Source organism: Bufo gargarizans, chromosome 3, assembly GCF_014858855.1.
Source record: "Bufo gargarizans isolate SCDJY-AF-19 chromosome 3, ASM1485885v1, whole genome shotgun sequence".
In the NCBI taxonomy this organism is placed as follows: domain Eukaryota; kingdom Metazoa; phylum Chordata; class Amphibia; order Anura; family Bufonidae; genus Bufo; species Bufo gargarizans.
In genome coordinates this window covers 588,529,478-588,542,000 of record NC_058082.1, presented here as the reverse complement: position 1 = coordinate 588,542,000, position 12,523 = coordinate 588,529,478, and the positions used below count along the sequence as shown (strand labels likewise).

Genomic DNA, 12,523 nt, shown 5'->3' with positions numbered 1-12,523 from the left:
ATAGTATAGACATTTAGTGTGAGTCAGGGAAGTTTCATAAAGCTGCAGCTGATCCTTGTATGGCCTTACCTTTATCCCTGTTATCCTGGTCCCTTAGGGCAGAAATTATACGGTATAGGGACATACAGATGTAAAAGGAGCGTGTAGCTGGTAACTCAAGTGGTGTCTGTAATCCTATAGTTCATAGAAAGCCAACCACACAGGGGAGACTGACACCATGTCTACACAACAGAGCAAGGTCTGGACTTGAGGTCAGATGGGTGGATGGGGTGTGTCACATGATAAAGATTCCAATAATGAAAGGGATCATGTATGAATGCAACTGAGCTGGGATAAAACTGGTCTGTGTAGTTCTGGAGCCTATTTTCGGTGCTAGGACTAGCTGATTGGTGGGGGTTGCGGGGTGTCAGATCCCTGATGAAAAGATGTTGATCTCCTTTCATGAGTTTAAGCCAGCAATGTAAAATACTGGTAACCCCTTTAAAGGGTTTCCCCAATGATTAATGTAAAAATTGTAAATCAGGCATCATATAGTACATGACTGTCTCTTTCTCTCAAAGCTAGCCCTGTACCTCACATGGATCCAGATATCTCCCCATTCGTTGTTCCAAAAGCTCTGCTAGATTCTCTTCAGGCTGAAATCTCGGGAGCTTGTCTTTTCTCAGGGGATGTGTCCTTTCTGCTGCAGTTTTCAGCTAACCCAGCTACTTCTGAAAGTAGCTGGGCCAGCTGGTCCAGCTATCTCCAAAGTTCCCATAGAAATGAATAGAGCAGTGGCTGGACTTGTGTGGTGCTCTCTCCATTCATTTCTATGGGCCTTCTGAAAATAGCCAAGCACGCTCACTTGACAATTTGTGGAACTCCCTTAGAGATGAATAAAGAGCATGCTGTACATGTGCTCTCCTTCACTTTTGGAGGCCTGTTCTGGAGATAGGTGCGGATCTCAGATGTGGGACCCATACCTATCGACTTTGATGGCATAACCTAGCAATATGTCATCCAGGTCCCAGATGACTAAGTCCTTTAGTTTTAAGGTTTTGCCATTGAGTAGTTTTTGCCATCACAGCTGTATACATTAATATTTGTAAAAAAATTCTAATGTTATGCATTTTCTTTTAGGACTGATCCAGAGCAGACCATGGATGTCACACACTCCTGACATGTCAAGCTACCCACTAGTAGGGAGTGACAGTCAGCCTGAAGTGAAGACAGACAGACCAAGGGTGATATTAAAAAGTGGCCACAGCAATGTAAAAATTGACAAAGTTGAAGGAGTTTTTTTTCTGTATCTTCAAGACTTATGGACAACTGTCATTGACATGAAATGGCGGTATAAACTCACCTTGTTTGCCGCAACCTTTTTAGTGACATGGTGTTTTTTTGGAGTAATTTATTTTGTCATAGCCATCGTCCATGGAGATGTACAAAGTGATCCGTCTTCTAACCACACTCCTTGTGTAATGAACGTTGACTCCTTCACTGGTGCCTTCCTTTTTTCTCTAGAGTCACAGACCACAATTGGCTATGGCTTCCGGTTCATCACTGAAGAATGCCCAGTTGCTATAGTCTTGCTTGTGATACAGTTGGTCCTAACCACTTTGATTGAAATTTTCATCACGGGTACTTTCCTTGCCAAAATTGCCAGACCTAAAAAACGGGCAGAGACTATAAAATTCAGTAATAAAGCAGTTATTACAAAACATAATGGGAAGATGTGCCTGGTGGTACAAGTGGCAAATATGAGGAAGAGTCTTTTAATACAATGTCAACTCTTTGGAAAACTTCTTCATACATATGAAACCAAGGAAGGGGAGAAGATCCTACTGAAACAAGCCAATATGAGTTTCAATGTTGACTCTTCTTCTGAAAGTCCCTTTTTAATCTTGCCGTTGACCTTCTACCACGTTCTTGATGAGTCCAGCCCACTAAAAGATCTGACCCTCGATAATATAAAGACTAAAGACTTTGAACTTGTTGTTCTTCTCAATGCCACAGTGGAGTCTACCAGCGCCGTCTGCCAGAGTCGAACATCTTATCTTCCAGATGAGATATTCTGGGGTTACGAATTCGTTCCCGTTGTCTCTTTGTCCTCACAAGGGAAATATGTTGCCGATTTCAGTAATTTTGATAAAATCAGGAAGACTGTAGAAGTACAAAATATCTACCTTTCAAATTTCGAGAAGCATAAATTGGAAGAGGAATTAAGGCAGCAGGAGGTACAGAGAGAGAGAAACAATTTCACGGTGATGTCAATACAAAGCAATGTTTGACATATCAATGTACTGAATTTCAACTGTCTGTGGAGAATGCCCAGGCTGGTGACCCCTTGCAGTTTTTTTCTTAATTATTTTCATTGTAAACTTCTTAGAAGATTTCCATTTGTAGACTTGAAGACATTAGGCCTCATGCACATGGCCACATGGATCCATGTTGTATGGGTCCGTAATACAGTACGCATAGGGATCCACTAGTGTACAGAGTTATTATTATTCTTATGGAACTTTTTGTGAAGAAAGAACCTGTGGCATTTTCCTCCGCATGTCGTATTATGGAAGTATTTTCCAACAGAAGCAATGTAAGGTGCTGGATGGATGTATAACATGACACTCTCATAATATAGAACCATAAGGACTCCTTGTGCCACCGTCCAAGGTCCGGGAATCTGTGCACGTGTTCCATTTGTAAACTTGAAGACCCTTAGGCCATATGCACATGGGCATATTATGGATACATGTTGTATGGATCCATAGTTGAATACCCACAGAAATCCATGGGCCCGTGAGCCCGTTTTCCTTCAGAGTGATACATGGTGTGTGTTTTTTTTTCTCGTAGATTTGTATGGAATCCATGAGAAAATAAATTCTGACGCTTGCCATATTTAGGAAGTATTCTCTCCTAAAAACAATTCACAGTGCCGAATGGAGATACGATGGAGCCTCTATAACATAGAACTATTGGGCCTTCGTGTGCTGCTATCCAAGGTCTGGAAGAGTTGGAGCACACATCTTTGTCATATGCATATGGTCATAGGCGGACCAAATGAAACATCTAAGACTACAGTTAAACAAAAATACTACACTAGTTTTCAACATAATACGAAATTATTCTGTACATTCTGATTAAGATGTATCTTTTTTGTAAGGAACTGATGGATCTACAGTTCTCACTTCTCACTGATCCTCTATGTTCTAGGTTCTCAACCTGTGGTACATGTACCCCATGGGGTATACACCATACCTCCAGGGGGTGCTTTTAGGGAAGGCATCACAGTGTGAGGCTGTTAGATGCAATGTATTTCAGTAGAGGATAACTGGCTTAGAAAAGCTTAGAAACACTTTGTTATGTTGGGTCATATTTAATATTGGGAACAAATTGTATATAAGAAGTTAAAGGGCATCTGTCAGCAGTTTTGTACCTATGACACTGGTTGACCTGTTGCATGTGCTCTTGGCAGCTCAAGGCATCTGTGTTGGTCCCATGTTCATATGTGCCCACATTGCTAAGAAAAAAAGTTTTAATATATGCAAATGAGCCTCTCAAAGCACAGATACACCTAGAGGCTCAGCTCTCTCTGCAATGACCGCTCCCTCTGCACTTTGATTGACAGGGTCAGGCAGTGTAAATATCATCACACCTGACCTTGTCATTTAAAGTGCTGAGGGCACGGCAGTTGCAGAGAGAGCAGAGCCTCTAGGTGTAACAGCAACTCCCCCGTTGCTCCTAGAGGCTCATTTGCATATAGTAAAACATAATTTTTCTCAGTAATGCGGGCACATATGAACATGGGACCAACACAGATGCCTTCAGCTGCCAAGTGCACATGTATTAGGTCAGCCAGTGTGATAGGGACAAAACTGCTGACAGATGCCCTTTAAGGAATGAGATGCATTTTAAAACTGGAGAGATTTGTATATAATATGAAGAAATCACTGAAGAATGCAAAAAAAACAACTACATTATAAAAAATAAAAAAAATAAAAAATATTCTGAATCCTTGTGGAAAGGAACAGCCTGAGAAATACTGCAACAATCTTTGTGCAATAAATTATTTTATTATAAATAGCATTGTATGTTTATGTGTATAGAATATATTGGAAGTATATTACCCCCAAGCCTGCCTGAGTACGAGATCATGAACACATGACTATGTCTCTTGTCCTTGCATCTATTTCCGTCGTCTTACTTGCTTTTTCCCCCCATAAAACATCTTGAACGGGATGTACTGTCAAAAAGTGACTTATTATAATTAAAATTAGGGTTTTTATTTTTATTATACTTATTTTTTATTTTTATTTTTTTAAATGGTGGTGTTTGCAGTTTTCACATTGGTCACTAGAATAGTCACTCAGATTCCCAGAGCTTGGGCGGTGGCACAAGGAGTCCTTATGGTTCCGTGCCTCCGTTCCACAACGACCTTCCGGATTGTGGACCCATTCAAGGGGTGCACACGGCCGATGACCGTGTATTGCGGACGCGCTGTTTGTGGACCGCAATTACGGCCATGGCCGGGCAACAAAAAATTGAAATATATATCTAGATGTGCCACATGGAAATCCACAGAAGGTGTGTGATTTTGTTTTTTTCTTGATATAAGGCTAAGGTTAGGAGTAACATGTGATCCTTATATTTTGTGCCAATAATAGGATCATCCTGAAAGACCTTTCCCAAGCTTTTCCTGATCTCCCAGTATGTGGCCCCAAACTTGGAACCACTAATTAATGTACTAAGTGAGCAGACTCACATTGGCTAGGATCAAGCCATTTGGAGTTCCCTACTGATGTTATTGACAATGGACAAGTCCCACTCAGTGAAAAAATTATGTTATTCCCATTGATTTCAGTGGGGAACAGGTCGCCCATGACCTTCATGACCCCTATTAATATGTCCCAGATATATAATTTCGCTGGATATCCTCTTTAAGCCATATGTTCTTTGCAAATTACTGTATTGCTTAGGGCTATTTTTAAGGGCTGGTTTTATGAGTTGGCAAACTGGGCATTTGCCTGAGGTCTTTTTTTTTTTTCCGAGTGGACCTACTGATGATAGGATTTCTAAGAGCATTGTGAATTCAGAATTGACTACACATGGGAACGTAAAATTAACCCTTCACTGCTTTAGACTATGAGGGAATGAAAAATTAACCATTTCCCTTAACCTTGGAGACCCTACTGTGATTGTTGTCCCACGTTCAATAAAATAGGCCCTGTTATTTGTCTCCAACGTACTGATACCTCTTTTAGTCAAGAAGTTAGTACCAGGTTAAGACCGAATACTAGAAAAGGAAAAAGTAAGATGGTGTGAGGGTTGTCATGTATCAACAATATTTTTTATATAATGGTGTAAAAAAAATATGAAATTTGTTACTGAACATGAACTAGAGTGGAATCCTGCCTGACTGCTCTCACCATACTGTACAATGTCACCTTGCAGCACAATGTTTTTTTGGGGGTTTTTTTTGCACAATTTTTCTACATTGTTTTAGCAGATTGATACCAGAGACCAAGAGATTCAGAATCAATTAACAGAGTGAATGATAAAGGAAAAGTAGTAAATAGGGACTAGGTGCAATATCAGGCACAGCCCATAGACAAAAGTGGTACTGTTTCTTAAAAAATATTTTTATTTCTTTAAAAATGTAAAAAAAAAAATCTATGCCAAGTTATCAAAGTTTAAAGCTACAGGCCTTGCCTTTGGTGCATGTGTCCCTACAATAACCCTTAGGCTGAGTTCACACGAGCGTGTCCGGATAAGGTCCGGATGCGTTGCGGCAAACCCGCGCGAGTAGGTACGCAATTGCAGTCAGTTTTGACTGCGATTGCGCTCCGTTGTTCAGTTTTTATCGCGCGGGTGCAATGCGTTTTGCACGCGCGTGAAAAAAACTGACTGTGGTACCCAGACCCGAACTTCTTCAATGAAGTTCAGGTTTGGGTTCGGTGTTGTGTAGATGTTATTATTTTCCCTTATAACATGGTTATAAGGGAAAATCATAGCATTCTTTAATACAGAATGCTTAGTAGGTGGTCATTGAGGGTTAAAAAATAAAAAATAATTAACTCACCTTCTCCCCTTGATCGCGTAGCTGCCGGTCTCTTCTTACTTCTTTAATCATGAGCTGCCGGCTAAAGGACCTGTGGTGACGTCAGATCACATGGTCCAATCACATGGTCCATCACCACGGTGATGGATCATGTGATTGGACCATGTGATATGACATCACCACAGGTCCTTTAGCCGGCAGCTCATGATTAAAGAAGAGACCAGCAGCTACGCGATCAAGAGTTCTCCTGAGTGAGTTAATAATTTTTTATTTTTTAACCCTCAATTGACCACCTAATAAGCATTCTGTATTAAAGAATGCTATTATTTTCCCTTATAACCATGTTATAAGAGAAAATAATACAGTGAATAGACTGTCATCTTAGCAACCATGCGTGAAAATCGCACAGCATCCGTACTTGATTTGGGCTGCTTGCGATTTTCACTCAGCCCCATTCACTTCTATGGGGCCTGTGTTGCGTGATAAACGCACAATATAGAGCATGCTGCAAGTGATGCATGAAAATCACAGCTCATGTGCACAGCCCCATAGAAATGAATGGGTCCAGATTCAATGCGGGTGCAATGCGTTCACCTCCCGAATTGCACCCGCGCGGAAATCTCGCCCGTGTGAACTCATCCTTAGGCTCCTGATGGCCTTAAAAAATGTAACATCATATATGAAATTATCCAAGGTGGAGCTCCTGTGAGGAGAGCTAACCTGCCCAAGCCCCCATGACAACACTTCTTCTGTGTTTAGGCAGTACTGCGTTAATAATAGAGACACTGACCCTTATAGCAACCAATCAGAATTCAGCACTCCTATTTGTAAAAATAAAAAAATATCTTGCCTGGAGTCCTTATGATAATGCTGAGCTGCCTGAGCACAGGGATAGAAAGTGCCGTCATGGTGGCATGGGCCTGCAATTTATTGTTTTAAAAGTAAACACTAAAGGACTTTCTCTTCAATGTCATATACTGTTAAGATCAGTGAGAAATCTGATCAGCTGCTAATGTTTAAGAATTTGCTCTTAAATCTCTGTAAATATATGTTATGAATAATATAAGATTCACTATATTTTCGTATATATCATGTTGGTATATTGCAGTCAAAAGGTGGTGGAAAAAATGTGAAATTTGAAACTGAATTTTTTTGCCAATGTACAGTATATGTAATTTCTTAAGATTTGTAAATTCTGCACTGAAAAAATGATGAATAAATATAACATTTGAAACATTTAATATCGTGGAGAAAATATGATCTTACAGCTGATCATAAGGAATTCATGACAAATAGATAAAAGTGCAACATCTTCAAGATATACAGTGCAATCAAAAAGTCTTCAGAACCTTTCCCTTTTTCCACATTATGTTGCAGCCTTGTACTAAAATAAAATAAAAAAACAACTATTTTTCCCATCAATCTGTACTTAATACCCCATATTGATAAAGTACAAACAGAATGTTTGAAATCAGACTCTTTACTCAGGACTTGGTTGAATGTGACAGTGATTACAGCCCACAGTCTTCTTGAGTATGATGCCACAAGGTTTGCACATCTGGATTTAAGGATTTTCTGCCATTCTTCTCTGCAGATCCTCTCACGCTCTGTCAGGTTGGATGGGGACCATCGGTGGACATTTTCAGGTCTGCCCAGAGATTGGGTTCAAATCAGGGCTCTGGCTGGGCTACTCCAGAATGTTCACAGAGTTGTCCCTAAGCCACCTCTGTGTTGTCTTGTTGGAAGGTGAACCTTTGGCCCAGTCTGAGGTCCAGAGCACTCTGGATTAGGTTTTCATTAAGACTATCTCTGTACTTTGCTCCATTCAGCTTTCCCTCAACCCTGACTAGAATCCCTGTCCCAGCCACTGAAAAACACCCCCACAGCACAATGCTGCCATTACCATGCTTTACTGTATGGATGGTATTGGGCAGGTGATTATTAGTGCTGATCGCGAATATTCTAATTGCTAATTTTTATGGCGAATATTTGTACATCGAGAATTCACGAATATCTAGAATATAGTGCTATATCTTCGTAATCGCGAATATTCTAGATTTCTGTTCATCAGTACCCATGATCCCTCACTGCTTCTTGCTTGTGGGCCATTGAGAAGGCTGCAATATCTTTCACTATAGGAGTTGTGTTGATTGCAAATTTTCCCATCGCAAAATTTTAATTGCCAATTCTCGCAATCAAGAAAATAATGACGAGATCACGAATTCTCGAATTTGCAAATATATGACGAATATTCGCCCAAATATTTGTGAAATATTGCAAATTTTAATATTGCCCCTGCCGCTCATCACCGTTGATTATCTGGGCCTTGTTCCCTCCAGACATGACGCTTAGAACTGAGGCCAAAAAGTTCAGTCTTGGTTTAATCAGTCCAGAGACTCTTGTTTCTCACAATCTGAGGCCTTAAGGTGTTTTTTTTCTAAACTTTCATGTGTCTTTTACTGAAGAGACGCTTCTCTGCCATAAAGCCCAGATTGGTGGAGTGCTGCAGAGATGGTTGACCTTCTGGAAGTTTGCACACAGGATCTTTGGAGTTTAGACAAATTGATCATTGGGTTTTTGGTCACGTCTCTTACCAAGGCCCTTCTCTCCAAATAACTTGGTGGGGCGGCCACCTCCAGGAAGAGTCCTGGTTGTTCCAATCTTCAGTTTAAAAATTATGGAGGCCACTATGCTCTTGGGAATATTTTTTGTGCAGCAGACATTTTTTGTCCCCTTCTCCTGATCTGTGCCTCCACACAATCCTGTCTCTCTACAGGCAGTTCTTTCCTCCTCATGGCTTGGTTTTTACTCTGATCTGCATGGTCAGCTGTAAGATCTTATCTAGACAGGGCTGTGTCTTTACAAATCCTCTCCAATTAACAGAATTTACCACCGGTGACTCCAATCAAGGTGTAGAAACATCTCAGAGAACAGAAATGAGAGGCCCCAGAGCTAAATTTAAAGTGACATAGCAAAGGGTTTGAATACTTATGTCCATGCAAAGTTATAACCTTGCCTTTTTAATAGGTTTGCAAACATTTCTAAAACTCTGTTTTCACTTTCTCACTATGGGGTACTGAGTGCGGATTGATGGGGAAAACTTTATTTTTTTATTTTATTTTAGCGCAAGGCCGCAACATAAAATGTGAGAGAAGTGAAAGAGTCTGAAGATTTTTAATAAGCATTGTAGTTGAGAATGGTTAAGTTCAAGGGAAACTATCTGTTTGGACTAGAACATCCAAGTTTAGACAATGGAACATAATGAAAACCATTATCAGACTTGAATGGTGTTCTAAGGTTATGTAGGGGTTAATACCTCCTTCCCTGATTTTCTACGGTAGAACACATTCGCCACATTTAGTAATGTGAGTGTACTTAGATTCTGGCATCATTTTCACCAAAATGTGACATAATTTGGCAAAATTTGGTGCATCCAGGCTTAGAGAAATTATATGCAGCTAGCCTTAGATGGGATGTGGCTTATAAGGAAAGGGAAGCAGCTAATCAAGAAAGAGCATGGCCTAATATGTGACATTTTGCTTCAAAACTGTGCCACAATTCTGGCATAAAATTCTAAACCGACATCTACAGTATTAGCAGATCTTCACCAAACGGTGGCCTAGAGAGGTGGAGGGTTTAAGGCCACCATTTTTGGTGCTTTAGGGTAGAGGAGAGAATATTGTATGTTTCTTTAGTGGTTCCAATAACATATTGATGGGGTTCATTTCATCTTCTCTGGTCTAGTGTAGTGGAGAGGTTAAAGGGGAATTAAACTTCGAAAAAACATAAATCACACAAATACATTCAATCCATGGTGCACACAGAACTACGTCTACAAGGTGCTCCACAAACTACTGCCGTAAGCAGTTTAGGAGAGATCTTGCAGACAAAGCACTTTCTCCTCCCATAGTCTTCTCAATCTTTGGCTACAGAACAGCTGGGTGAAGGAGTCTGCCATCACACACACACTGAACAGAAAGCTGAGGAGAAGGGCAGGGTCTTAACCATGCCTGTAGATCAATCTTCCTGCACTGCTGTAGGACCTTGGTCTCCACAGCCACTTTCTCTCCCACTCTACTGAGATCTATCATCTGCCTCCCTGCATTTTCATCTTGCTCATTTCACTCCAGCCAATTTCATTTCACCCCATTTTCCCACTGACGCAGAGCTCAGCAGTGCAGAGAACTGGTAAAGGGCTGGTAAGGACCTGTGTGATGTCACCATGTGGGCGGAGCTCCTGTGTTCTATGTGTGAGATGAATTTTTCCCTCTATAAGTTGTCAAATACTAGGAGTTGTAATTCTTTCTTTATACTCACTCCATATAATGTCCTCTGATAGCCCATAATAACATCCTAGAAATGCTGGGAGTTGTAGTTCTGCCCTCTTATATCCATCTTCATGTAATGGCCAAAGATGCCACATAATTACATTCTGTGCATGCTGGGAGTTTTAGTTCGCTCCTATTATATCCCTCATCCATTGATGCCCTATAATAACAGTGAGGTCATGCTGGGAGTTGTAATTCTCTCCTCTTATACTCCTATCCCTATAATGTCTATTGATGTCCTATAATAACAGTGTGGACATGCTGGGAGTTGTAGTTCTGTCCTCTTATATCCCTCTCCATGTAATGGCCACTGATGCCCCATAATAACAACCTAAACATTTTGGGAGTTGTAGTTATCTACTTGCATTCAGACTCCATCTCCACCAGCATCTGATAACAGTCAATTTTTCTAGCATTTTCATGAGATGCCACTACATGACATCTGCGGAAGCCACCTTGACGCCTGGTAGATGGGCCCGACACGAATGTGCGCCAAGAGCTTCCATTATTCATTTATAGTCGGTATTGTACCACTTTTATCTAGAATGACCACCATTTCTTAGCTCTATTGTTTGTATATATAACGGTGTGCAGCCATTTTGTTTTTTGTAATCTCTCAGAAGCAGCCATTTAACATACATGTCGTGTATAGGTTAAGGGTAGGACAAAAAAGTGATGTGAACATAGCCTTACACGCTTCAGTAACAACGAATATCACTTGAAAGGAAGATCTGATTGATTTGTGAAGATGGGGAAGGTTTCCGTCAGAACAGGCATTTTCTCGAAATGTAGCTACAAACTGTTGTCTTGGTTATATTTGTATATATTTGAGTGAGGAAGGGGATTTACAGGGGTGCACCACCAATGAGGCCAGGTGAGGCGATCGCCTCAGGCAGCACCAAATAGGGGCAAGAGGGGAGCAGCTGAAGGGCCATGGGCTGAAGGGAAGGGGTTAGGTTAAGAAATTGGCATTAGGGAGGGAGGGGCGCCATTAGCGTATTCGCCTCAGGCAGCAGAAAGGCTAGGTGCACCCCTGCGGATTTATCTTGGTAGATTTAGTATTCTAAAGTCTATTACAGCTCCACATGGTTGTAACCCAGCTTTTCCAGGATCCTGAAAGAAAAATTTGCCTCACTATGGCACAGTTTTGGAGTAGGGAGTGGGATTTATCTTGTGTAAGGGATCACTCTTTCTCAGGGGGTCTCAATCACAGATTTCTCGCAGATAATCGGATTGAAGTCCAAACAATGCTTTATTTTCTAGCACTTTAGCACAATACAGCAACCAATATAACTACTGCCTGTCTAGGCACTACCTAATACATAATTAATTCCCTGACTCACCTCTAAAGAACACAGTTCACACACGTGATCAGATGTGGCTTTCTCAGCCCAAACTGTCCGGCAGCCTCTAGGCTGTGACTACAATAACATCAGTACCTTTGGGGCATTGTGGCCCAGAAGTCCATCTGACTCTCCGCAGGCGTCGCTAGGTCCCCCAAACTCAGGCTTCCTCAGCCTTTCCTTCGCCCTGACTAAGACACAGAGGGTTGGTTTTATGCCTCCTTGATTAGAGCAGGCCTCACCTGCGATCACCGCAGGTGAAAGGGAATACTTTTGCTGGAAGGGTGTGGACTGGCAGATCCCACTACCAAACATATCTGCCAATCCAAGTAAAATCCAGCCCAGAAGAAAATGTATACAAAACTGTCTCCGCAAACTATACTTTGCTGAGACCACTGCAGCTCTCCGGATTTTAGTTATCTCACCCAGCTGAGGTATCCGGGTGGGATACACACGCCTTCCCGCACTGTCCACATTATCACACTTGGTAGATTTAGTATTCTGCAGTTTATTACAGCTTCACCCGGTGGTAATCCAGCTACCCCTGGGATACTGAAAAAGAAATCTGTCTCCTACGCTGTGTAGACAAAAGTTATCCCCATTAAAGGGGTTGTCTCCCTTCAGCAAATAGCATTTATTATGTAGAGGAAGTTAATACAAACCACTTACGAATCCATATTGCTTCCTTTGCTGGCTAGATTCATTTTTCTATCACATTATACAATGCCCGTTTCCATGGTTACGGCCACCCTGCAATCCAGAAGTGGTGGTCGTGCTTGCACACTATAGGAAAAACCAGCAGCCTATCCAGTCAG

The 12,523-nt window shown here is 41.3% G+C and overlaps 1 protein-coding gene across 1 annotated transcript in view; it reads left to right on the top strand.

The window, feature by feature from the left end:
* The window catches only part of KCNJ15 (potassium inwardly rectifying channel subfamily J member 15), a 52,938-nt gene extending 48,878 nt beyond the window's left edge, over positions 1-4,060 (top strand). The window contains exon 2 of the mRNA XM_044284376.1: positions 1,120-4,060. Coding sequence (XP_044140311.1) covers positions 1,143-2,270 — 1,128 coding nt within the window. The 5' untranslated portion in view covers positions 1,120-1,142 and the 3' untranslated portion in view covers positions 2,271-4,060. The remainder of the gene's footprint in view (positions 1-1,119) is intronic.
* Positions 4,061-12,523: the final 8,463 nt, after the last annotated feature.